The 27,855-nt window shown below is 40.7% G+C and overlaps 1 protein-coding gene and 1 long non-coding RNA gene across 3 annotated transcripts in view; both read left to right on the top strand.

The window, feature by feature from the left end:
* The first annotated feature begins 432 nt into the window (after positions 1 to 432).
* LOC134589117 (dermorphin-2-like) overlaps positions 433 to 27,855 on the top strand; it is an 81,356-nt gene continuing 53,933 nt past the window's right edge. Inside the window, exons 1-5 of one of the 2 annotated variants that reach the window (XM_063444317.1) lie at positions 433 to 492; positions 1,182 to 1,268; positions 3,433 to 3,480; positions 4,885 to 4,914; positions 5,141 to 5,170. In XM_063444317.1, the coding sequence (XP_063300387.1) occupies positions 1,192 to 1,268; positions 3,433 to 3,480; positions 4,885 to 4,914; positions 5,141 to 5,170 (185 nt within the window). In that variant the 5' untranslated portion in view covers positions 433 to 492; positions 1,182 to 1,191. Of the gene's footprint in view, positions 493 to 1,178; positions 1,269 to 3,432; positions 3,481 to 4,884; positions 4,915 to 5,140; positions 5,171 to 27,855 lie in introns of both variants that reach the window. The other variant, XM_063444316.1, reaches the window with a different exon arrangement.
* LOC134589074 (uncharacterized) lies at positions 11,925 to 14,431 on the top strand. The gene is made up of 2 exons (XR_010086644.1): positions 11,925 to 12,009; positions 14,241 to 14,431. It is a non-coding gene; the product is annotated as an uncharacterized LOC134589074 (long non-coding RNA).

Genomic DNA, 27,855 nt, shown 5'->3' with positions numbered 1-27,855 from the left:
ATATATAACATTCACAGTTACAATGCCATGCAGAATTAAGAAAATAAAATGTCTTAATTTCTCACACTTTTTAGATTTTATTCATATTAAATTATTTTTAATATATACATTTTTTGTTTATATGTTTATATGATATATAATAAGTTTGGGTGCACTTAATATGAAATAGGTAAATTGAGATTGAATATACATGGAGCTCAAATTCTAGGTTTTGGTGTAGGGTTTGGTTAGTACATTTGCTTCTGTCCTTAAGGGGTTAAAAAAACAGTTAGCAGGGCTGGGAATGTGATGCTAAATACACAGTATGAAAAAAATCAAACATTTAATGTTGGTCATGAAGTATGATGTGCAATGCTTTTATTTAACATCCTGGAATTATTATGAATTATTATTTATCCAGCACTATATATAGTCTCTACATTTTAGGGCCATATACAGACCAAGAAAGCCTTACTCATTCTCTGTCTGGATATCATATTTCTGACTGAAACAGTAAGTAGAACATTCTTATCTCAATTGTTCCTTACAATATTTTCTTCTCTTTTTCATACAGTTTTCAGAGGACAACAAGAATTGAGAATGACATTTCAAATTTTTCATCTAAGAAATAGCTGAACTGGAAAAATAGCCTAATTCGATTATTTTTCTAATCTTAATTTTTTTTACATTTTCTAATTTTTTACAAACATGCAATTCTATTGCAATTTCTCCACAAACCCCAATTTACTGTACAACAATGTGGGACACAATAACTAAACTTAGAAATGTAACACATTAAAATCAGAATGACAACATATAGTCTGAAATTGTTGATTTGAAAAAAAAAAATCTCAAAATTCTAAGTACATTTAAATAGATTTTTACATTTAAGGTCAAAAGAGTCAAATTGGAAAAATGCTCAATCGGCTAGGCATTCACTTTGTATTAACTTTTAATTTTCACTTTAGTGCAGTGATAAGCAACCTTGGACACTCCAGATATTGTAGACTACTTATCCCATGATTCATTGTAGTCCACAACATTTGGAGTGCCGAATGTTAACTACCACTGCTTTAGCGAATGACAATTTTCATTTTAGTGAATACCTCAGTTGTAATATTTAATGCTATGTACTACATAATAAGTAATTAATACACCCTAGATCTTTAATCCAGCTACTGATAATCATATTTTGTTAGCAGATTCGCCAATATGATTTTTAAACAATCTCTTATGATGTTCGTTTTCTTTGGAATGATTTCTCTATCAATTTGCAGACCACGCGATGCGTGAGTATCCAAAAAATTAACATTTATAAAAACATTTTTGCCTAGAGAACTATATATAGAATGACATTTCTTGCTGATGCTACCTAAAACTAATTAATAGTTGAAGGCACTTAAAAATAAATGGAAAATTTGTCTCAAAAATATTTTAGCTACTTCATGGCCATGTATATTTTGCACTATATAGATATAATTTCACATTGTGATAATAGTTTTATTTAACATATTAAAGGATGCATTACAGTTGCAGATGGTACAGAGAGAGCAGTTGTTATACAAAGATCATGATTTTAAGTACATTTAGTGTGGCCATATCCACCTACAAATTCAAATTATGTGGGTAGAAAATAAATTAATTACTCAAAAATAAATTGAAGCTTGAGAATGCTATATTCTGCAGGGTAGCACTTTTCATGTGCCGTCCATCAATATGTATATGTGCCCAGGAGAACGTGATGGATCTTGCAACTTTAGCAATACAAATGAATACACTAGAAGAGGGGTGCCAAAATATTGATTCTATATAATCATATTTATTAAGAATTCTAAACCTGTTTTTCTCATTAGTACAAAAAACACAATTAAAAGTAAAAGTGATGTTTCATACAATACAAATTAAACATGGTTATGTGGCTACACAAACTTATGATTCCCTGTAAAACCCCAATAACCGTTACAGCATTTACTACTTTGAACATAAGCAGATTGGTGCAGTTTTTTTAATAGTTATGATGAGCAAAATTGAAGGGAAAGTGTGTGATTACTGGATGTTTTGAAAAAAATATTGACCTGAGAATAATGGATGTAAATAGCACAGAAGGTATTCCTATCTTTGTTGGTCTTAAAACAAATGACAAAGTGTCAATTAAAATATACAGAGTTTACAAAGGTTTAAATAATATATAATGCTGTAAATATTTGGTTAGAAATGATTTAATATTGTTTTACATACAAAGTAGCAACATGCAAAAGTGGGGAGAAGACAGACAAACGGGCTATATGATATGCAAAAGGGAGAAAAGAGACACAAAGGTGTGTAAGATACACAAATGGACAGAAGAATTGGTAAGAGGGGCAAAAGTGTCTGAGAGGGGATTAGAAGAGGCACACAAGGAGGTTTAAGATATACAGAATGTGTGAATAAGTGCGCTGTGCAATACACAAAAAAGAAATCACAGTTTTTGGAGGGTGCCAAAATACAGTTTCCCTCAGCTGTCAAGTAGCCTAGCTATGCCTCTGCTCTTAAATGCTTTATGTAATTCTAACAGAGTAAAGAGAGAGCCTATTCCCTCTTCCCTTTTCCTCACTGTAGGAATAGTATGACTCATTAGAACTACCTTTGCTCTTTACAAAGAGATGGTAGTTGTTTTATTCTGCATACTTCTGTTAATTAAATGACCAGTGGCCCCTGGAAGAGAAATTCCTTCCGCTACAGACTGGCAATCTTGTCTAGACTAGAAATTAGGGCAAATGAGACATTACAGACTACATTTCATTTTTTCAGAGTAAATAAAAGTAAAGAGGAAGCACCTCTAGTGGCTGCCAGGAAGACCGCCACTAGAGCATGGGTAGGCAACCTTCAGCACTCAGCAGATGCATCTACTCTGATGCTTTGTCAGTATCATGGCTTTAAGAGTATTATGGGAAATTGAGTCCTCAACATCTGATTACCGTTGGTTGCTAACCCTTGCGCTAGAGGCTCACTCAATCCATTAATGTTACAAAACAGCAATGTTTTATGTTAAAGAGTTTAAAGTACATGAACAATGCACCCAAACCACCTAATTGAAATGAAATCATCTGGGTGACTTAAGTGGTCCTTTAATATAACTTGTGCACAAAAGAATGAACAAGACTCCACATGTGAATCCCGGGCAGATTGATTCATTTGGACGCAGATTAAAATACATTTGTACCAGCTAAAACATATTTATGCACAATTCTTGGTAACAGAAACAGTTGCATGAAATTAAAACCTACACCTCAAAATAATTTCAATAGATAAAAAAAATTGAAGAAAGGTATATTCTACCAAGCATACTAATTAATTTACATGTTATCTTTTGGTACCAGTAGTCATTCACGTTTGTTCTCTTTAAAATGTTACAATTATTAGCATAACTTTATATAAAATATAAAACATTTTGACCTCAATATTTTTTCTTAGTGGATATGAAGAGCGATATGTAAGGGAAGACGCAAGTGAGGAGCCTGGGTGAGTAATGAATGTTCTAAAAACTATTAGCTCCAGAAAAATGTTTAGAAAAAGTCAGTAGAGTATGTTTATGACTTTTTGTCTTAAAATCAATGATAGGACGTCATATGAAATATGTGTAATCAACAGAATAATAAATATATAGCTATTACAAAGAGTCATATGTATAATAAGGTCAATAATAATATTTGTTAGAAAGTAATTAACGTTTTATGCTTTTCTATGTAAACTGAGTTTTTGTGAAAACTCATTTTGGTATTTACATATTTTAGCTCTTAAAGCAACACTATAAGTACATTTAAGAGGCACATTTCTAACCTAAAATAAAAAAAAGACTAAAAAACATATATTTGTCTAATTTGAGATATTATTCCTAAGCTGCACTAGCTGTGTAAACATTCTTCTAAGTAAAACTGGAGATAAAAATCTATTTTCCTGTTTTTATAGTGCTGTGCCCTGTGCCACTGAAACAGAAATTAAAATGAATGCATGAATACATTGTGTGGTCTGTGATATAATGTAGTAGGAGAGATAATCTGCTTTCTTTATAAAAAAAACAAAAACTAATTATTAAAACTGTGTAGAGGCTCAAAGAGTCTGCCTTCTTCCACCCAGTGGGTTGTTGGTTAAAAAGAGCCAGGTTAATTGGATCAGGTCACCCAATGCCCTGGTCCTGCAGTAGTTTACAATACCTGGAATTGGCAATTCTCTACTGCTGAAGTGTTAAAAGGGCCATGGAATGGCCAAATATATTCAAACAGGTTAGGTAATTCTCAGGCTCCTAGCACAGAAGGGGGTAATTCTTTAATTAATATATAGATTCAGGAAATGCCAAGTCTCATGCCCAAGGGGCTAACCCCTCAATAAGTAAGGCCAAGAGATGGCCATTCTCCGGACCCGTAAAGTACATATCAGGCTGTGATATGGCCAGGTCAGATTAAGAGCAACTAGCCTAAGCACATACCCATACAGGATGGGCAAAAGAAAGCCAGCGAACAATTAATGTCTGCACTTTCACTACTGGAGCATTGCCATTTGGAACCTAGACACCTCCAGTGCTTTTAAATAACGAAAGAAAAAATGCCTTAACCCCTTAAGGACACATGACATGTGTGACATGTCATGATTCCCTTTTATTCTAGAAGTTTGGTCCTTAGGGGGTTAAAAAGTAAAATTAAAAGAAAGATTTTACAGTTTAAAAAAAAAATATTTCTGTCTCCATAGAAAAGTGGATAAAAAATGAGTTGACACTGTTTTTTACTTCATATTCTTGAAATTCATTATAAATAATCACATGATATATAAAATCAGTAACAGTATTTAAAAATCAGTTTTCTACAATTCATTTAAAAACCTATTTGCGATAACACAGAATAATAAACCTAGTTTATTCTTCTTTTTTAGTGACGCTGAAGAGGAAAGTGAAGAGGAACGGTGAGCACTCCACTTTTTTTTATTTTAAAGATGTCAGTCTCCATAGAAAAGTGGATAAAAAAGCAGTAGACACTTTTTTTTACTTTATATTCTTGAAATGCATTATAAATAATTATATGATATATAAAATCAATAACAATATTTGAAAATCAGTTTTCTAAAATTAATTTAAAAGTCTATTTGCGATAAAGCAGAATAATAAACCTAGTTTATTCTTCTTTTTTAGTGGCGCTGATGAGGAAAAGGAAGGGGATCGGTGAGCAATCAGTGAACACAAATTTTTAGCCACAAAACCCTGACTGTCCATCTCCCTCCTTGCACAGCCCCCCTCCCTTGCACCCTGTCAGTTCATCTCCCTCACTACACCCTTACAGACCCCCCTCTCTCCCTGCACAGTTCCCCCTCTCACTTCACAGACCCCCTCTCTCCCTACACAGTTCCCCTCTCCATTCACATACCCTCTAGCTCCTTGCACAGTCCGTCTCCCTTCACAGATCCCCTCTCCCCCTCCCTTCACAGATCACCTCTCCCCCTCCCTGCACATTCCCCTCTCCTTCCCGTCACAGACCCTCTAAATTTGATATAATATTATAATGATATGTGAGATTAATAAGATCATATGTAGTATGAATTATAAAGTTACTTTGTTCATCGTCTTATAAGCAAAATAAAGGGAGTGGCAATGTAGTGATAGGTGAGTAATGGATATTTAAAAAAAAAATGTTGACCTGAGAAAAGAGGATGTTAATATTGTAGTACAGGGGTTCATCACTCCAGATGTTGTGGACTACATCACCCTTGATATTTTGCCAACATTATGGTTGTAAGAACATTATGGGAGATGTAGTGCCCAACATCTGGAGTGCCATCATATGCCCAACCCTGATGTAGAGAGTGCTCCTAAGTTTGTTGGTCCTAAAATAGATGACAGAGTACACATGAAATATACATGATTAATGGAACAAAAAATATACATTTATTGCAAATGGTGATTGATATATATATATGCACAATGCCAAAAATGACAACTAAAAGTTTAAAATATGTGTTTGATCAAATATAAAGTGACACTAGTACTTATACCAAATCACTGACTAATTAGAAAATAAATTATGAGTTTTGTTTGGTGTTTTAATTGTCCTTTTAATTTCTTTAGCATCTATGCAGATCAGCCTGTGTAAACTTTTTGCATAACCCAAGAGAAACAGGGTTCGTAGGTGAACAAAACTTGCCAAAGGTCCATTACATCCCCAGAGTCATTTACATGGAGTTGATTACATTTTTCACCACCGAATTTTTGTTAATTGAAAAAATATTAGCATATCATTTGATGAGGAACACAAAGAAAGATGGTGATTACTGTATATATTCACCAGAGAAAAGTGTATGAGTAGGGAGTGAGTAAAAATTATCTTAAAATGTATTATATAAAAACATGTAATATATTTGGGAATTAGAAACCTATTTTGTTTATTATCTAATATCAATGCTTTTTTAGTAATGAAAATGAGGAGGAAGAGGCGGAGGAAGAAGAAAATGAAAACGGGTCAGTGTTATATATATTTCGCTTTTTTATTTTTTATCAAAACCTTGTAGACAAAAAGTGACATAATTTCACGTGACTAACCAAGATGTCTTGCTGAGTAACATTGCAAGAAAGCTTATAAATATCTCTAATAACGTCCAGTAAAATGGAAGAGTAGTTAGGGGGTTAGAGTCAAATAATTTCTAAAAGCCTAAAAAAAGTTGATAAAAAAAAGAGTAAACATTATTTCTGATATCAGCTTCTCAAACTTTATAAGAAATGATCATAAATTCAAGAGTGGACTGGGCCTGGGTGCCATATAACGGCAGAGCCTCCCCCACCAAATCACACACGTTCCTGCACAATATAATATGGCAAGGAGTATCACGCCACAGATATGACGTAGAAATAGGTTACTGAATAAATGCACAGTTTTACCTATTCCCATCGAGCTATGCTAAATCACCTGTAATCCAGTCTCCTAGACATGTGCACCAATGAAATTTAAATTTTCTACGAAAGATTTTGTTTTAAATAAAAATTTAATTCGTCAATCCCGAATTTTGTCTTCAAACCATTCGTTTTCGGACGAAAATCATGAAAAATTTGACGAAAACAGCACTGCGCGTGCGCAAAAAAAAAAGCAAGGAGGGAGCCGGCATCTCTACCAGCTCCCTCCTTGTAAAAAAAAATATTACTATCCCCCCCCCGCATTAAAATCCATGGGGGTCACTATGACCCCCATATTAATAAATGGGAGGTTAAATCCTCCTGAATGCCCCTAGCCGCGAGTAGGGGCATGTCAACTAAACAGCAAGCAGCGAGTGGCTGCTCACTGTCATTACACACTAATTATAAATCAAAATGGGGGTCACTCTGAGTAAACATTATTTCTGATATCAGCTTCTCAAACTTTATAAAAATTACAAGTGGGGGGGCTGGCACAGGTAAAATCCTGCTGCCCCTACCTGTGCCATTGCCCCCCCCCCCTCCCTGCAGTAGGGGCATGCCACCTAAACAGCGAGCAGCCAGTGGCTGCTCGCTGTCATTTAAATCAGTATTTTACATAGAAGTGAGTGAGAACTATGGTAAGAGAGAGTACATGTAACAAAATGTTATAGTAAAACTATAACAATGTTGCAATAGGAAAAAGTAGCTATTTAGATCTAAATAGCTACTTTTCCCACGGTACTCTTACCAGCTCTCTCACTTCTATGTAAGTTTAAATAACAGCGAGCAGCCAGTGTCTTCTCGCTGTCATAAAACTAAATATAAATCAATATGGGGGTCAATAGGACCCCCATATTGATAAAAAGGAGGTTAAACCCTCCCCAATGTCCCTACTCAATAGCTGTCCAGTCACTTGTAATTTTAAATTTGTTTAGGCGATAGGGAGGATTTAATCTCCCTGTTATCAATATGGGGGTCAGAGTGACCCCCATATTGATTTATAATTAGTGGCTGCTCACTGTTTAGTTAACATGCCCCTAGTTTAGTTGACATGCCCATTCAGGAGGATTTAACCTTTTATTAATATGGGGGTCATAGTGACCCCTATGGATTTTAATGCAGGAGGGGGGGTAGTAATAATTTGTTTTACAAGGAGGGAGCTGGTAGAGATGCCGGCTCCCTCCTTCCTTTTTTTTTGCGCACACTAATGAAAATGAAAAGGTAATCATTCGGCATTTCCACTTTCCTTTCGTTTCCATTATCGTATGTTGCTCTTTCGTTTACGTTTCTGCTGACGAATTCGAAAAACACAGGAATTTCGTCCGAAAACACTTTCGTTCGAAAACGAATGCACATGTCTACAGTCTCCGATAAATGTAATACATTAGTGCTAAACCATGCTGCTATTAACTTTAAAGGTGCATGGACTGCAGGAGGTTTTAAAACTTCGCCAAGAATCAGTAAGGACTGAGGGTAGGTGGCTCATTATCACGGGTGGATGTCCATTGGGTGGCCCTCACACTTAAAGGGTTACTTAAACCACCATTACCACTTCAGTGATTTGAAGTGGTCATGGTGGTAGGAGTCTGTATGTGCAGTGTTTCTGCTTGAAACACTGCACCTACAGATAAATCTAAACTTGAGTGCAATGGGCTAGTTACACCCAGAACTCTGTTTCACATTGCACAAAGGTCAATGCTGTGCATAAAATACTACCATACACACAGCACACTAGTAATAGACATATTGTGCTTATCCCTTACAGGCAGTACCTGGATGGGTAAGCAGTTTTCTCCCTTCTGTACCTGAGTTAAACCCTTGTGCCTCCCAGTAAAATCAGCAGTGCTTGTTGTTTTCTTTTTCATTACATTTTTTCTCCCTTCTCACTCCCACTCCTCATTTGCTCAGAGTGTGTGCATTCGCTGTGAGGCGGCAAAACAGTCCAATCACAGGCTTGTCTTTGAGAAGCCTGCGATTGGCCCGCACGAGGGTTTAATGTAAACAAATTAATTGTGCACAATGGCGCCTTTTATATAGAAAGGGGCCTCACCCAACCAAAAAAAGGCTTGAAGTAATCCTATAACCACACAATGAGCATCTAAGATCAGGTGCCAAATTGGGATTCATGGCCCTTTAATAGCACATCAAACCAGGCCCTGTACACATCATTAGTTCCCCTGTGGCTTGTTGGGAGGAAGGATACTTCCTCCCAGCTTGCAGAGAGCCATGTCAAGAGGAATTACAGAGAAGATATTTAGAGGGACTAAGGAAACATGGACCCTCAGACTCACATCATCCCTAGCCATCCAGCCCCCACCCGTCCCCAGGTAAGACACACTAGCGCACCCAAAAGGTAAGGTAACAGGAGGATGGCTAAAATTGGTAAATCGTTACTTATATATGTGTGTATTTGTGTTAGTATGTATGTGTATCTGTGTGTGTCAGTCTGTATGTGTGTCTGTATGTACCTGTGTGGTCAGTGTGTACGAATACCTGTGTGTATCTGAATATGTCTGCATATATATGTCAGTGTGTGTACTGCACATAAATACACCCCATCATTAAAACACGCACACTACACATAACTACATTAAAAAACCAATACTACACACAGATCCACTTTTGCATTCCAATGCCACCACTACACATAAACACACCACTACTTTTAAATGGCAACAGTACATACAAACACACAAGTGCATTCAAATACCAACACTACACATAAATGCACCCCTTTATTTACACATACATACGCCATACAAAAACATGCTTACATTCAAACACACAAACACTGCTCACAACTACAACCCTGCAAGAATCAGTAAACAGTAGATCCCTTGCTGGCAAAGTCTTATGGGAATTGTAGGACAGTTGAGTAATAACCTTTTGGCGACCCATGCACTAGGAGAGGCTCAAACCATTTCCTGCTCCATGTCCATCTCTGCATTAGTTCCTCGACTGGCTAGTGTAGATTATCTCCTTAAGGACGCATGACGGAAAATTTCCATCATGCTATCCTACCCTTAAGGACGCATGGCAGAACATTTCCTTCATGCAGTATTTTTCCAGCAGGGTCTATTTCCTTGCTGGTAACTCTGAGCCCCAGGTATGATTTCATTCCCCTCACCTGGTGCCAGAATTAGTGGCCTCAGACTGACCGATGCTCTGTTTGCAGAGCTCAAAGTAAGAGCTGCAAACAAGCATTTAAATAAGGATTTAAATCCCCACTGTTACAATTTGGTGTGATCAGGTTTGAATCCCTGCTCACACCAGGGAGTTACAGGTATCAATGGAAACCTGGGGCTCCCATCTATCAGCTGGGGACATTTTTCTCGTGACCCCAGCTTTTTTGATTAGCTACATGCAGTGCTGGAAGTCAACAGTCAAACTGCTACAATGCCCCAAAATGAGACTTGCACCCATCAAATTCATCTATCAAAATTATCACAGTGAAAACTGAAATGGTCATGTCTTTTTTATGGCACTGTAACTTCACAGGATAGTGGCAAAGGCATAGATTGGGGGTATCGTTTTACTCAGTAGACATGGCTGAACACAATATGGGGTTTTCTACAGCAGTAGTATACATCAGCTTTATGAAACACACATTAAAAAACCTTATTTTATGTGTGTATGTTAGAAATCTGAAAAAAAACCAACACCATTTTACTACACTATTTAGCAGAGATTAGCGGTGAAATGGCTATTTAAAAAGTGTCAGAATTCTCTTAGGTAAATAGCCTGGCATGTGTGTTTTATATAAATATATACTTTTGTGCAGCAATTTTGCTTTCTGTGATGGCTATTAAGCTTACAAGACAAACCTACCAAATTCTAAAATAGCTCCACATTAAAATTTTATTTTACTCCTTGTATTTTGTGACCTGTAACTTTCAAAATAAGCTGAAATCCTAGACATATTATGTACTCTGAAAATTAGAACAACTAATTGAATATTTTTTAAATTACTTTCCTTAAGCTGCACCTCTTATACACACGTTATTATTGCCCAAACTGTGAAAAAATATTTTTTTTGCATTTTCCAAAAATAATAAATAAGAATTTATATATGTATATGTCACATCAGATTAAATCCCTTTTTGTCCTTTAAAAAAATGGTATATAATATGTGTTGGTGCAATAAATAAGAAAAATGCAAACTGAGGTTGAACACAAACAGCAAAAAATGTAAAAATTGCTTGTGTCCTTAAGGGTAAGTCCAGTTTTTGAAGCTGCGTCCTTAAGGGGTTATATAAAAAAGAAGGTGGAATTTTATTGTAGAAAGGACTAAACTCAATTTAAATTACTGTTCTATAGTTGGTGGAAAAAATGGGAAACTCCAGGCACCCATTATACTACATCTCAATGAAGTAGTCTTGGTACCATTTTTTCAGTGTTAAAATGTGATTAAAATATGATTTATTTAATTTCCTTTCCAAACGTTGCCAGCCAGCCCCTGCATATGATACACAAGAATAATTATAGTATTGGAAATTAATTTCCTGACGTTTTCTATACAAACTACGTTTTTGTAATAACCCAGTTTTGATAGTTTTTTGATAGCTATTTTTCACTAACACAATTATTAACATGGTTTGCCTATGATATGATGTTGGCGTTTAATTTTTTTGTTGTTGAACAGAATAACATGTTCTGAAAAATGTTTGAAAAGAGTCTAAATGTGACTAGTAGATGTTTAAAGTATTGGTTGGTCTTCAAATTTTTGACAAAAAGGGTTATTCACTAAAGTGTGAATTGAAAGTAAATTTCAAATTTAAGGCAAAAAATAACTGATTTGGAAAAATTCACTAAGCAAGGCATGCTTTCAGTTTGTCTATTTTGTTCAAGAATTTAAAATTCAATTTGAATTCTCACTCTAGTAAATAACCCTGAAAGGCTTATATAAGGTGGATTATTGGAATACAATTTATTTTATTTGGCTTTCAAACTTTAAAATGTAACTGATATATACATTAAAATTTCAGGAATTATAAAAATAGTTATTTAGTATATTCTATCCCTTGTTTTCTTTCTTAGGGGCGATAAGGAGGAAAATACAAAGAAAAAGAGATTGCTGGGGGAACTTGTGTCTAATCTCGGCCTATGAGCAGTGGAATAATGTGAGTAGAGAGTGTTTTAAACCTGGCTGGCCTTTCTGATAAAGATTCAAATCATATCCATGACCACTATAGTGCAATTCCCCAGGAAATGGATGGCCTGGGCAGCACTTTAAGGCATCCAATAATCTGGTATATGCCAATACACAATTACTGCTTTATCTGAATTATTTGCATAAAATTAGAGTTAGTGTTAGAGTAAATTGTAGGCTTTGGATTACAGAGTTAAGGTTATGCTTGTAGAATAAGGTTAGGGTCTGAAGTAGAGTTAGAATGGCGTACAGGTTAGAACAAGATGCTAATACAATAAAGCTACTTATTTAACCCTAATTCAAGCACACAGTCAGAAAAGCAATAGACATACATGTAGTGATATCCATACTAAATCTCTCCCTGGGTGTCCTCTCCTTCTAATGCAGGTTGCATTGTAGTTTAAAAAATTCAATGCTGTCAACGGTCGGGCTGTGTGCATACATACATTAATAAGGAAGTCTTTTTATGGATTGGCTAAGAAGTAGGGATCGATCGATTATCGGTTTTAACGATATTATCGGCCGATATTCTGTATTTTTGGGAATATTGGTATCGGCCAATATAGAAATCGATATTGCCGATACTACCTCCCAGGACCGCTGAGCCCATTACAAGCCCGGCGGTCCTGGAGGGGCCCGCAGCAAGCTGTTACTTACCTTCCCAGCAGCTCTTCCAGCTCCCTGTGTAAATCTTGCAAGACCCGCGCCCGTCAGAGCCTTGCCATGGGTTACCATGGCAACGCTCCGCGTGGCACGCAGGCCACGAGATTTACACTGGGAGCTGGAGGAGCTGCAGGAAAGGTAAGTAACAGCTTGCTGCGGCCCCTCCACTACTCAGCCAATACCACTTGACCACCAGGGATTGCTATAGCCCCTCTCCCTGGCCAGGCAACAAGCAGGGAGGGAGGATAAAAAAAAAAAACCCAAAAAACATATCAATATTAAAAATATTAAAAATTACAATAAAAAATGCCCCCCTCCTCCCCCCATTCTACACAAATTACATCCATTCAGAAACACACACTACACAATGCATTCACTATACACACACTACATTCACTATACACACACTGCATTCATTATACACACACTGTATTCAATATATACACACTACACAAACACACACAGCTCCCCTGTCTAAACACACTGCATCCACTACACGTGGCATGTATATTTTGTGCATTTACCTTTAGAAATAGTTATTTTTTTACTCCACTCCTTTTTTGGAATATCACTTCCCCACCTCCTGATCTAATTGACTTATATACAATATTATAATAGCTGGAAAAATGTTTTTTTTTAAAAAGATTTCATTGGTTTAATCCTTTGAGTGCCAGAGATAATACAAGCACCTCTAAAACTGAAAGGGTTGAAACATTCTAAATTACTTAGTATGCAGAAAACTGCTTAGGGTAATGAGTTACACTATTCCTGGTCTGGTACAATACAGCTTGCTGAGATATGAAGTTATTACAATTGACAGCACTGAGAAATACAATTAAAAAAGAAGACTTGAGGATACAGTACAATACAATAACGGAACTGTACTATGAAACGTAGGAGAGCCTGGCAGCATGCTTCAACAGATACAAACAGTGCTGGCATTGTGGGGATACACTGTGCTGGCTGATATAAGCGGCATTTCTATCAGGAGCTGGAATCAGTCCTCTTTAAAATGAGTATTGTTTTAAAACTTACAGGTAGTGATGTCCCGAACAGTTTGCAGGGAACCGTTCGCTGGCGAACATAGCTTGTTCGCGGTCGCGAACACGCGCAATGTTCGGTCGGCCCCCTATTCGTCATTATTGAGTAAACTTTGACCCTGTACCTCACAGTCAGCAGACACATTCCAGCCAATCAGCAGCAGTCCCTCCCTCCCAGACCCTCCCACCTCCATGACGAATAGGGGGTGGACCGAACATCGCGCATGTTCGCGACCGCGAACACGCTATGTTCGCCAGCGAACGGTTCCCGGCAAACTGTTCGGGACATCACTACTTACAGGTGTATGGCTTTGGACAGGGTTTATCTTCTCATTGAGCTGGTTTTGAGAACAGGGGCTTAAATGAGGAGAGAACAAAAAGTCAGAGAGTAGAGTCAAGCTGTGCCCCAACAACTAGAACATAATCTGCCTAACTCTCTTTCAGTGTTTGGTCTATTCTATATGCAGTTTGTTAACTTCTGACTTTCTTTTTTTCTTAGTGACGAAGATGTGAACTGTTAACTAGGAACTATTGGATTAAAAAAAAATAGATGAGAGAGATGTGCGTGGAAAAAGACAATGTTGTTGTACTTTTTAATGAAAGTAATTCCAAGTGTTTTAGCTTAGTAGCAATCAAAACATGCTTATAGTGATGAAAATTAAAATATTTGAGGTTTATACTCAAATGTAACCATGTGTTTTCTGTTTTTTTTTCCAAATCTATTTTCTTTCTATAAAATATAATAATAATTATCCAAAATCTAGGCACCATAGATCTGTCGATTAGTCTTTTAAATGTAAAAAAAATATTAATACATGTTTTAGCTGTTCAATCTCAGATTAACTGGTTACTTATTCACAGTGGTTGTTGCAAAGTTCTCCTTAAACCATATTACAAGTTACTGAACTATTTAATTTATGTGTTTATGTTCTACATGTAAAATACAGATACTACTATTCTCAAATTAAGAGCAAAAATCCACAGTTGATAATACCTTACTGAGCTATCAGAGACGGAATTTTAAAACTCACAATGAATAATAATTCCTACTTAAAAGTAGATAAGATAAACACCATAAAGCATGAATAATCAAGAAGTAGCTAACCCTGCTAAAATATACTCTAAAATCCAAACATAAGTACTTATTAAAATCCATTATATGTCAACGATCAAATAAACGATATTCTAATAGCTAAAGCTAATAGAAATTTACAATAAATGAAAACTAATCTCTACTATAGGGGAAATAAAGCTGATAAACTCCTTACCAATAAAGGTAAAGCAAGTCAAAAGGCAAAATTAATAAATAAAATAAAATTAGGAAATGAAGTAATAATTGATCCAATTAAAATTGGGGCGGCCTTTAAAGAATATTATCATGATTTATACAATTTACCAATAACCGCTACCCAAGAGGATCTACAAAAATATTTTCAAGATAAGCATTTGCCCAAATTAACTCATTCACAAATAAACAAATTGAATGAAGATATCTCAGTACAAGAAATTATAGAGGCTATTGATGCAATGAAAAAAAAATAAAGCACCAGGCCCTGACGGATATGTAGACTTTTTTTTATAAAATCTATAAGGATAGGCTCGTCCAGGGTTTAAGGGAATGCTATAACACAGCTATGTCCACCGGAAAATTGCCACATGAGATGTTAGCAGCTAATATCGCCCCCATACTTAAACCAAAAAAAAAATTCAGAAGAGATCACCAATTATAGGCCGATAACTTTATTAAATAATGACTATAAAATCTATGCATCAATTATATCTAAAAGAATTAAAAGTATAATTACGAGCTTAATATCGGATGACCAAGTAGGATTTGTTCCCGGGAGATCATCGTTTAATCATATTAGGAAAATTATTCATATTTTTGCCAAGGTACACGCCACAAAAAAAACCTCTCACTATGGCGCTTAATGGAGAGAAAGCCTTCGACTGGGTTAACTGGAATTATATGAAATCAGCCCTAGAGGCTTTTGGATTCTCGGGACAGATTCTTTCGTCAATTATGGCCCTCTATTCCTCTCCATCGGGTAGGATAGTGGGAGGAGGGATTGAGTCTGATTTGTTTGAGATTTCAAATGGCACACGCCAGGGGTGTCCTCCATCCCCACTTCTTTACATCCTAGTGGCGGAACCACTGGCTCATGATATTCGTTTAAATGCTAATATAACAGGCTTCCATTAGAAAGACAAAGATTTAAAGATAAGTCAATATGCGGATGATATACTGTTAACATTATCGAACCCAGTTCACTCGGTTCCAGAAGTAATGAAAGAAATAAAGCAGTTTAGTTTTCTTACAAATTACAAATTTAACACTCATAAAACAGTGGTGATGCCGCTATATATGGATCAGGATGAATATAATTTTTTAAATAGACAGTATGATTTTAGATGGGAGAGGAAGAGTTTTGTATATTTGGGGATAAATATAGTCTATGATCCTGAAAATATTATGAGAGCTAATTTGACCCCTTTGATAAAACAAACTACTCACCTCCTTAAACTATGGAGTAAACTTGAGATATCTTGGTGGGGAAGAATTAACTCTATAAGGGCTTATATATTTCCTAAGATTATTTACCTGTTAAGGATGATTCCATTGCCGATTCAACCCCATTGTCTAACAAATATTAATAAGATCTTCAGAAATTACATTTGGAATAACAAGAAGCCTAGAAAAGGACAAGATCTTATCTATTTAAAATATAAACAAGGGGGAACAGGATTTACCAATATTTTTTTGTATCACCAAGCTGCACAGCTGATGCATACAGTAAATACAATTAATCAAGAGATATACCCACAAGATTGGTGTGAATTAGAGGGAGAGGATATTTCGGAACCACATAATATAGTTAAATTGCTGTGGCCTATAAAAACCTTATCCCGTAATAAATATAAATTATTTCAAACAGAAAACATAATATTTAATCCTCAGGTTAAATACTGGACTCATTTTAAAAAACAATTGGAATTGAAAGACAAAATTTTGACGGATTACCGTTTAGATATCTGAGGAAATGGATAGAAAATATAGATGTCAGTCAGTGGACTAGACATGGCATTAATAAAATCTCAGATATATTTGACGAAAATAAAATTATGTCTTATATTTAGTGATGTCGCGAACACAAAATTTTCGGTTCGTGAATGGCGAATGGGAACTTCCGCAAACGTTCGCGAACCGGCGAACCGGGCGAACCGCCATTGACTTCAATGGGCAGGCGAATTTTTAAACCCACAGGGACTGTTTCTGGCCACAAAAGTGATGGAAAAGTTGTTTCAAGGGGACTAACACCTTGACTGTGGCATGCCGGAGGGGGATCCATGGCAAAACTCTCATGGAAAATTACACAGTTGATGCAGAGTCTGGTTTTAATCCATAAAGGGCATAAATCACCTAACATTCCTAAATCGCAATGGATATTGATTGACACCTGACACATGGATTGACACCTTGACATATGGATTGACACCTGTCCTCAGAGACCATGATACACATTGACACAGAGCAGAATAGGGACTGTTCCCCCTACATAGGGTCACTTGGCAGATATGGATTGACACCTGTCCTCAAAGCCCATGATACACACTGACACAAAGCAGAATAGAGACTGTTCCCCGTCCTCAGAGACCATGATACACAATGACACAGAGCAGAATAGAGACCGGGGGTCTAGTAGCGTGGACACCCAGCACAGGTCGTTCTCCTTCAGCCTTTTTATACGAGGGTCCCCCAACAGGCACGAGAGCATGAAAGACCCCATTTGCACAAGGTTGGATGCCGAACTACTCATTTACCGTTCCTCCACCTCACACAGAGCAGAATAGGGACTGTTCCCCCTACATAGGGTCACTTGGCAGACATGGATTGACACCTGTCCTCAAAGCCCCTGATACACACTGACACAGAGCAGAATAGAGACTGTTCCCCGTCCTCAGAGACCATGATACACACTGACACAGAACAGAATAGAGACTGTTCCCCTTACATAGGGTCACTTGGCAGGTATGGATTAACACCTGTCCTCAAAGCCCCCGATACACACTGACACAGAGCAGAATAGAGACTGTTCCCCATCCTCAGAGACCATGATACACACTGACACAGAGCAGAATAGAGACTGTTCCCCCTACATAGGGTCACTTGGAAGATATGGATTGACGCCTGTCCTCAAAGCCCCTGATACACACTGACACAGAGCAGAATAGAGACTGTTCCCCGTCCTCAGAGACCATGATACACACTGACACAGAGCAGAATAGAGACTGTTCCCCCTACATAGGGTCACTTGGCAGATATGGATTGACACCTGTCCTCAAAGCCCCTGATACACACTGACACAGAGCAGAATAGAGACTGTTCCCCGTCCTCAGAGACCATGATACACACTGACACAGAGCAGAATAGAGACTGTTCCCCCTACATAGGGTCACTTGGAAGATATGGATTGACACCTGTCCTCAAAGCCCCTGATACACACTGACAAAGAGCAGAATAGAGACTGTTCCCCCTAAATAGGGTAACTTGGCAGGTATGGATTGACACCTGTCCTCAAAGCCCATGATTCACACTGACACAGAGCAGAATAGAGACTGTTCCCCGTCCTCAGAGACCATGATACACAATGACACAGAGCAGAATAGAGACCGGGGGTCTAGTAGCTCGGACACCCAGCACAGGTCGTTCTCCTTCAGCCTTTTTATATGAGGGTCCCTCAACAGGCACGACAGCATGAAAGACCACATTTGCACAAGGTTGGAAGCCGAGCTACTCATTTCCCGTTCCTCCTCCTCACACAGAGCAGAATAGAGACTGTTCCCCCTACATAGGGTCACTTGGCAGGTATGGATTAACACCTGTCCTCAAAGCCCCTGATACACACTGACACAGAGCAGAATAGAGACTGGTCCCCCTACATAGTGTCACTTGGCAGATATGGATTCACACCTGTCCTCAGAGACCATGATACACACTGACACACAGCAGAATAGGGATGTGGAATAGCACCTGGGGAGCTGGGGGGTGTCGTTGATGTGGAGCAAGACGCAGCAGTAGAAGAGGACTCAGCCGAGGAGGTTATGGAAGAGGATGGAGTAGGAGGAGTAGAGGAGGTGGCAGCAGGCCTGCCTGCAAGTCGTGGCGGTGTCACCAACTCCTCTGCAGAGCCACGCATTCCATGCTTGGCAGCCGTCAGCAGGTTTACCCAATGCGCAGTGTAGGTGATATACCTGCCCTGACCATGCTTTGCAGACCAGGTATCAGTGGTCAGATGGACCCTTGCCCCAACACTGTGTGCCAGACATGCCATTACTTCCTTTTGCACAATCGAGTACAGGTTGGGGATTGCCTTTTTTGAAAAGAAATTTCGTCCGGGTACCTTCCACTGCGGTGTCCCAATAGCTAAAAAATTTTTGAACGCCTCAGACTCCACCAGCTTGTATGGTAAAAGCTGGCGGGCTAGGGGGGCGTGTCCTAGCTACTGAAGCGAGAAGTCGCCATGCGTACGCCAGGCATACCGTACGCAACATGCAGGAGGCAGAGGGAATCCTGGGGCAACTGGGTCTCCCCCCGGACTCGCTACTCACATCGAAGCCTCCAAAAAACTCCACGCTCCCTCCATATTAGGGCAACGCCGAGGCTCAAACATTTGTCGCTGGAAACCTAGCCGGGACATCATGCACAACTTGAATGGAAAACGTGACTAACAGGTCAACCCTGCTTACGGAGACTCTCAGGTCATTGATCGTGTCAAGAGGAGGGGAACAACTTCAAAAATAGATTCCTGGCAAATTCTTAAAAAAAACGTGCAAACATGAATCCAGAAAGTACAGAAAGTACAGTGCTTAATCGTATTGGTGTACTAATTTCCAGTATATCTAAAAATGTTTTACATATTCTCTGATTTTAATTGCCATGTGTACCTTTCGTATGCCCATGTGAAACGTTTTACCATTTAGGGCCCGAGTGGGGTCATTTAAACAGATCATACCTCGAGTGCAGAGTGCATTTAATCCGACTCGTTAATGTTAGTTATTCACTAAGCTTAGTGAAAACATAGTTGGCTTAAAGATGTTTTCGATTCAAGTTCTTGTGCCCCACAGTTCAAATTAACATTCAAATGACAATTCATGACAGATCCCACAAGTGAATAGCCCTGCCAACATCGTCTCTGAATTTTTTTGTTATTTAAGAAGAAATAGAAATGCATATCAACGAAAAATGCTGGCGGGCTAATAGTTCGGACAAGCCAACTGTCACACGCTGGGCAAGGGGGTGACTTTGTGACATTGGCTTCTTACGCTCAAACATGTCCTTGACAGACACCTGACTGTGGGCAGAGGAGCGGGAACTGCTCAAGGCGAGAGACACAGTGGCAGATGGTTGAGAGGGGGCAAGGAGGACAGCAGTGGTTGACGTGGCTGAAGATGCTGGACCATGAGGAGGATGGCGGCTTTGAGTTTGTGTGCTGCTTGTACTCATTGGTTGATCCCATAGGCATTTGTGATGTGCGATCATGTGCCTACGCAAAGCAGTTGTACCTAGGTGGGTGTTGGACTTCCCACGACTCAGTTTCTTTTGGCACAGGTTGCAAATGGCATCGCTGTTGTCAAAGGCAGACACACAAAAAAAAATGCCACACTGCTGAGCTCTGCAATGACGGCATTCTGGTGGTGGACACAGCATGCGTTGATTGGCGTGCTGTCGGGCTGACCCCGGGTGCCGATGCATGCTGTCTGACTATGCCACCAGCTCCTTGCGACGACCTCCCCCTGCTTCCAACTCGTCTCCTCCTCCTCTCTGTCTCAACATCTGAACTTTCCCCCTGTTCTTCTTCTCTTCTAGCAGTGGCAGAGGTTGGCAGAGTACACGCTGTAGGCCTGACACACCCGCTTGAAGACAACTAACTGCTATTAAATCTATAACAGTGAAAAAAGTTTTTTGGTTTTAAATGCACGCTATTGTGACACCAGATATGAGTGGCAAATTACACTTGCTCAGGTTGGCAGAACACACGCTGAAGGAAGGCCTGACACACCCGCTTTAAGGACACTGACTGCTATTAGCTTAAACTGGAAACCTTTTTTTCTTTGTAAAACCACGCTACAGAGACACCAGATATTAGTGGCAACTGTCAAAGTACAATGGCAGGGGTCTGCAGAGCACACGCTGAAGGCCTGAAACACCTGCTTTAAGGACACTGACTGCTATTAGCTTACACTGGAAAACATTTTTTCTTTGTAAAAGCACGCTACAGAGACACCAGATATGAGTGGCAACTGTCAAAGTACACTGGCAGGGGTCTGCAGAGCACACGCTGAAGGCCTGAAACACCCGCTTTAAGGACACTGACTGCTATTAGCTTACACTTGAATACTTTTTTTCTTTGTAAAAGCACGCTATAGAGACACCAGATATGAGTGGCAACTGTTAAGGTACACTGGCAGAATAGAGACTGTTCCCCCTACATAGGGTCACTTGGCAGGTATGGATTAACACCTGTCCTCAAAGCCCCTGATACACACTGACACAGAGCAGAATAGAGACTGTTCCCCGTCCTCAGAGACCATGATACACACTGACACAGAGCAGAATAGAGACTGGTCCCCCTACATAGTGTCACTTGGCAGATATGGATTCACACCTGTCCTCAGAGACCATGATACACACTGACACACAGCAGAATAGGGATGTGGAATAGCACCTGGGGAGCTGGGGGGTGTCGTTGATGTGGAGCAAGACGCAGCAGTAGAAGAGGACTCAGCCGAGGAGGTTATGGAAGAGGATTAAGTAGGAGGAGTAGAGGAGGTGGCAGCAGGCCTGCCTGCAAGTCGTGGCGGTGTCACCAACTCCTCTGCAGAGCCACGCATTCCATGCTTGGCAGCCGTCAGCAGGTTTACCCAATGCGCAGTGTAGGTGATATACCTGCCCTGACCATGCTTTGCAGACCAGGTATCAGTGGTCAGATGGACCCTTGCCCCAACACTGTGTGCCAGACATGCCATTGCTTCCTTTTGCACAATCGAGTACAGGTTGGGGATTGCCTTTTTTGAAAAGAAATTTCGTCCGGGTACCTTCCACTGCGGTGTCCCAATAGCTAAAAAAATTTTGAACGCCTCAGACTCCACCAGCTTGTATGGTAAAAGCTGGCGGGCTAGGGGGGCGTGTCCTAGCTACTGAAGCGAGAAGTCGCCATGCGTACGCCAGGCATACCGTACGCAATATGCAGGAGGCAGAGGGAATCCTGGGGCAACTGGGTCTCCCCCCGGACTCGCTACTCACATCGAAGCCTCCAACAAACTCCACGCTCCCTCCATATTAGGGCAACGCCGAGGCTCAAACATTTGTCCCTGGAAACCTAGCCGGGACATCATGCACAACTTGAATGGAAAACGTGACTAACAGGTCAACCCTGCTTACGGAGACTCTCAGGTCATTGATCGTGTCAAGAGGAGGGGAACAACTTCAAAAATAGATTCCTGGCAAATTCTTAAAAAAAACGTGCAAACATGAATCCAGAAAGTACAGAAAGTACAGTGCTTAATCGTATTGGTGTACTAATTTCCAGTATATCTAAAAATGTTTTACATATTCTCTGATTTTAATTGCCATGTGTACCTTTCGTATGCCCATGTGAAACGTTTTACCATTTAGGGCCCGAGTGGGGTCATTTAAACAGATCATACCTCGAGTGCAGAGTGCGTTTAATCCGACTCGTTAATGTTAGTTATTCACTAAGCTTAGTGAAAACATAGTTGGCTTAAAGATGTTTTCGATTCAAGTTCTTGTGCCCCACAGTTCAAATTAACATTCAAATGACAATTCATGACAGATCCCACAAGTGAATAGCCCTGCCAACATCGTCTCTGAATTTTTTTGTTATTTAAGAAGAAATAGAAATGCATATCAACGAAAAATGCTGGCGGGCTAATAGTTCGGACAAGCCAACTGTCACACGCTGGGCAAGGGGGTGACTTTGTGACATTGGCTTCTTACGCTCAAACATGTCCTTGACAGACACCTGACTGTGGGCAGATGAGCGGGAACTGCTCAAGGCGAGAGATGGAGTGGCGGATGGTTGAGAGGGGGCAAGGAGGACAGCAGTGGTTGACGTGGCTGAAGATGCTGGACCATGAGGAGGATGGCGGCTTTGAGTTTGTGTGCTGCTTGTACTCATTGGTTGATCCCATAGGCATTTGTGATGTGCGATCATGTGCCTACGCAAAGCAGTTGTACCTAGGTGGGTGTTGGACTTCCCACGACTCAGTTTCTTTTGGCACAGGTTGCAAATGGCATCGCTGTTGTCAAAGGCAGACACACAAAAAAAAATGCCACACTGCTGAGCTCTGCAATGACGGCATTCTGGTGGTGGACACAGCATGCGTTGATTGGCGTGCTGTCGGGCTGACCCCGGGTGCCGATGCATGCTGTCTGACTATGCCACTAGCTCCTTGCGACGACCTCCCCCTGCTTCCAACTCGTCTCCTCCTCCTCTCTGTCTCAACATCTGAACTTTCCCCCTGTTCTTCTTCTCTTCTAGCGGGCACCCACGTGACATCCATGGACACATCGTCATCATCAACCGCTTCACTTGTATCTGACAACTCAGCAAAGGAAGCAGCAGCGGGTACAACATCATCATCATCACACCGTACGTCCATGTGTGTAATGCTGCCTGCCTGAGACATAGACCAGATATGAGTGGCACTGTGCAGTGGCAGAGGTTGGCAGAGTACACGCTGTAGGCCTGACACACCCGCTTGAAGACAACTAACTGCTATTAAATCTATAACAGTGAAAAAAGTTTTTGGGTTTTAAATGCACGCTATTGTGACACCAGATATGAGTGGCAAATTACACTTGCTCAGGTTGGCAGAACACACGCTGAAGGAAGGCCTGACACACCCGCTTTAAGGACACTGACTGCTATTAGCTTAAACTGGAAACCTTTTTTTCTTTGTAAAACCACGCTACAGAGACACCAGATATTAGTGGCAACTGTCAAAGTACAATGGCAGGGGTCTGCAGAGCACACGCTGAAGGCCTAAAACACCTGCTTTAAGGACACTGACTGCTATTAGCTTACACTGGAAAACATTTTTTCTTTGTAAAAGCACGCTACAGAGACACCAGATATGAGTGGCAACTGTCAAAGTACAATGGCAGGGGTCTGCAGAGCACACGCTGAAGGCCTGAAACACCCGCTTTAAGGACACTGACTGCTATTAGCTTACACTTGAATACTTTTTTTCTTTGTAAAAGCACGCTATAGAGACACCAGATATGAGTGGCAACTGTCAAGGTACACTGGCAGGGGTCTGCAGGGCACATGCTGAAGGAAGGCCTGACACACCCGCTTTAAGGACAATGACTGCTATTAGCTTACACTGGAAAACGTTTTTTCTTTGTAAAAGCACACTATAGTGTGATGGAATCTCGGTAAAAATAAATTTAGTAGGCCGAGATTACCACGTGGCATGTGTACGTGCATATACTGGTGTATCGGTCGGTTGGTTGCACGTGGCAAAGATACGATCAGTAGTTTATGGAGCATGTGCGAGAATACCAGATGTAGTATTCCCCTCCTCCATTGTGCTGGGCAAGCCATGCGGTCAAACAGGAAGTTAGTTCTTATTCGATTCATTGGGTAAGAGAATGTGTGGGTAGAGCTACTTATGGGAGGAGTTACATGCTTATATAAGGAGCCTACACTATTGTCCGGGGCTCAGAACTTGTTGTATTTTGGTAACATTAGTCCCTCTGAGTCCCGATCGGTGAACTGAATAAAGAATCTCTTCCTTCCTGAAGAAACCTGTGTCCATCTCTCTGTGCTTGGCTTCCGTCAGTTTCTCCGGTATCATTTGGTGCATTGGCCGGGAAGCTCATCGTTCAACGGTAGCTGAGAAGCAGAGGCGTGAGATGGTCTATCTTTGCCCACGTTCTCTACGGCTGCACCCCTGAACTTCTGCGTGGACCTCCCTTCATCTCGGCGCCACTGGTTTGTTGTCCAGGAGATCATCGGCCTCTACGTAGTAAGTGCTGGGGTGTCCCCGTCGATGAGTGTGAACTCAGGTTCAGGAACGAGGAGGTAAGACGACCGCTGTTTTAGACGGTGGACCCACTAGGGGTATTGGATACCGATTGTGCGGTAGGCCCGTAAGGGGTTATTTGGAATCTGCCCCCTCCAGTGGAGGGAAGGAGTGAAGGTGCACCGCTCAATTAAACGCCCTTTAGTAAGCCTGTTTAATTTTGGTTTGGAGTCAGGCGGGGTTCTGGTGTAAATAGCCCTAGCCGGACACCGGTGTCTTGTCTAGACTAGCGTTCTAGGGTGTAAATTACGTTCGCTAGGTCGGAGGGACCGGGAGACTAAGCGGCGCCTGTGTAAATTCGGTTCGCTAGATCTCAACCTATCTTGGCTAAGTGGGAAGGCGTGTAAATTTGGAACCCACTAGACTATTGATAGAGTAGATAGACTAAGATGGTACTGTTGTAAATTCCGCCCTCTAGTTCGCCATATGTGGTGCTTGGGCAGTGTGGCTAACCAAAACGTATGTAGATAGTTTTAGGTAGTCCATCAAGGTACTGGCCAATAGATTAGTTGGGAATTGTATATGTGTTAAAGATTGTTGTAGTAGCGTGTATATCTTGCTAGATAGCGTGAGCTCTGCCGTCTAGCGAGAGTGTGAATAGTGTGTAATTGTATTATAGCGCACGGTACCATAACCATGTATAATTACTGACACTGTAAATAAGTACTAATAATTGTCGTCTATGTTGCATGTTTAACACCATAACCACTACTAATTGTACTGTGACTTTAAATTGTACTTTAACCTATGCTAACCGTACTATAACTACTGTTTGTAAAGACGATGTTACTGGGGTGTGTTATAGACGGGTAATTCAGATATAGGGAATTATAGCGTGGGTGACCGTATAGTTTCGCCAAAAGGGCACAGTATTAGTTACTTAGTGACTGGTGTAACAGCTGTGTGTGTACGGGAATTCCCTGAGTGTTTTGTTGTGTGCGTTTCACTTAGTAACTGTACCACGTGGTGCTGTTGCCGAGGGAACGGGTGTGACCGTTGGTAGAGTGTTTGTATAGTTTCTGTTGGAAACAACGCTCCATTGTTAAGTATGGGCGCGTCGGATTCAACGATTTTGGATCCCTTAGGATGTATGATAAAGAATTTTTAAAAGGGATATAAAGCATGTGATTTTGGGGTAAAGATGTCTCCAGCACGCCTGATTACTTTGTGGAGTAGGGAATGGCCTACTTTGGTTGCCGCATGGCCACCACGTGGCAGTTTGGATCCTAATCTGGTACAGCGTGTACACGTGGCTGTATCAGGTAGGCCTGAACTTTACGGCCAGTTTCCCTATATTGATTGTTGGAGGCAGGCCGTAAAAGACTCGCCAAAATGGATCCGAGTATGCCACGAGGAACAATGTCGCCTCATGGTGGCCAGGACTCGCTTGTCCACTAAGGCCGTAATTACGCCCATTTTGGACACGCCCCCTGAGTCTGAGATCCCTATGCCGCCCCCTTACATCTCCTCCACAGGATGAGGAAGAGGAGGTGCTGCTGGAAACACCCCTCCCCTTGCCCCGTTGTCCCCACCTACTTCCTCCTCTAGCTCAGAGCCCAGCCCCTTTGTTTCAAACCCTCCCCTTCCGATACCTGCTTCCGTTAACTCCACATTGCCAGATTTGGCGCCATACCTAGCTTCCGGTCAGGCTCCCCCTAGCCCGGCCCTGAATATTTTACTCACCAACCTTCCCCATAGTAAAGCTTCCCCATCCCCTTGTCTTACTACCCCTCGACCGGAACCCCTAACTGACGCATCCCTACGAAGCCCCGTATTAACCCGACAACTGACCGGTACTCTCCAACCCCGACATTATCAAATGCCACTTCGATTGACTCCTGGCCCGACACACATTAACGATGATGGCCAGATACAATATGCTGATCCAGTCTACGTCTATGTCCCTTTCACGACCACTGATCTCTTTAATTGGAAGACCCATAACTCCTCTTACACCGAAAAGCCTCAAGCCATGACGGATCTGTTTTCTTCAATAGTCCAGACACACAATCCCACTTGGGCTGATTGCCAGCAATTATTAATGACATTGTTTAATAACGAGGAAAGGACTAGGATAAATCAAGCGGCAATTAAAGCACTGGAAGAAGAGGCCCGTACACAAAATCAGGCCAACCCAGCAGCATGGGCCACAGCACATTATCCAAATGCCGATCCAAATTGGAATGTCAATGGCGCAGACTTGGTTCATTTAAAAGCTTATAGGGATGCTATTATTGCTGGCATGAAAGCTGGAGGAAAGAAGACGATTAACATGTCTAAGACGGCTGAGGTATTGCAGAAATGTGATGAATCGCCCAGTGTCTTTTATGACCGATTATTGGAGGCATACCGCTTGTATACCCCCTTTAATCCGGAGGCCCCTGAGAATTCCCGGATGGTTAACTCTGCCTTTGTCAGCCAAGCCTACGGGGATATAAAGCGCAAGCTACAAAAGTTAGAAGGGTTCGTAGGGATGTCCATAACCCAACTAATGGAGGTAGCGAATAAAGTGTATATGAACAGGGAAACAGAAACGAAGAAAGAGGAAGAGCGCAAGATGCGTAGAAAGGCAGATATGCTAGCGGTAGCGATCGCAGGCGTAGATAGAAGGGAGAAAGAGGTGTATAGGGGAGCAGATAAAGGCGATAGTAAGTGGAATAGGGAACCCCTGAGTAGGAATCAGTGCGCGTACTGTAGGGAAGAAGGGCATTGGAGAAGTGAGTGTCCACAAAGGGAACAGTATGAGAGAGACAGGCCTAGGGCAGGATATGGTAATTATAGAGGCAGAGCGAGAGCTAGAGGAGGTCCTGGAGGGAATAATGGTAGCAATAGAGGAAGTGTTAGAGAAGACAGGTATTCTCCAGCAGCGCAGAGATCCCGCGATAGAGAAGATAGGGACTTTCTAGGATTGGCTGACACGGTCATGGAGGACTATTGATACCGACCGGGCTCTATCCCCCTTGGCCGAGCGGAGCCTATGGTCGATGTATCAATAGGGGGAA

This window comes from Pelobates fuscus, chromosome 1, assembly GCF_036172605.1.
Source record: "Pelobates fuscus isolate aPelFus1 chromosome 1, aPelFus1.pri, whole genome shotgun sequence".
NCBI lineage: Eukaryota > Metazoa > Chordata > Amphibia > Anura > Pelobatidae > Pelobates > Pelobates fuscus.
The sequence above is the reverse complement of the archived record's forward strand: the minus strand, read 5'-3'. Positions and strand labels throughout refer to the sequence as shown.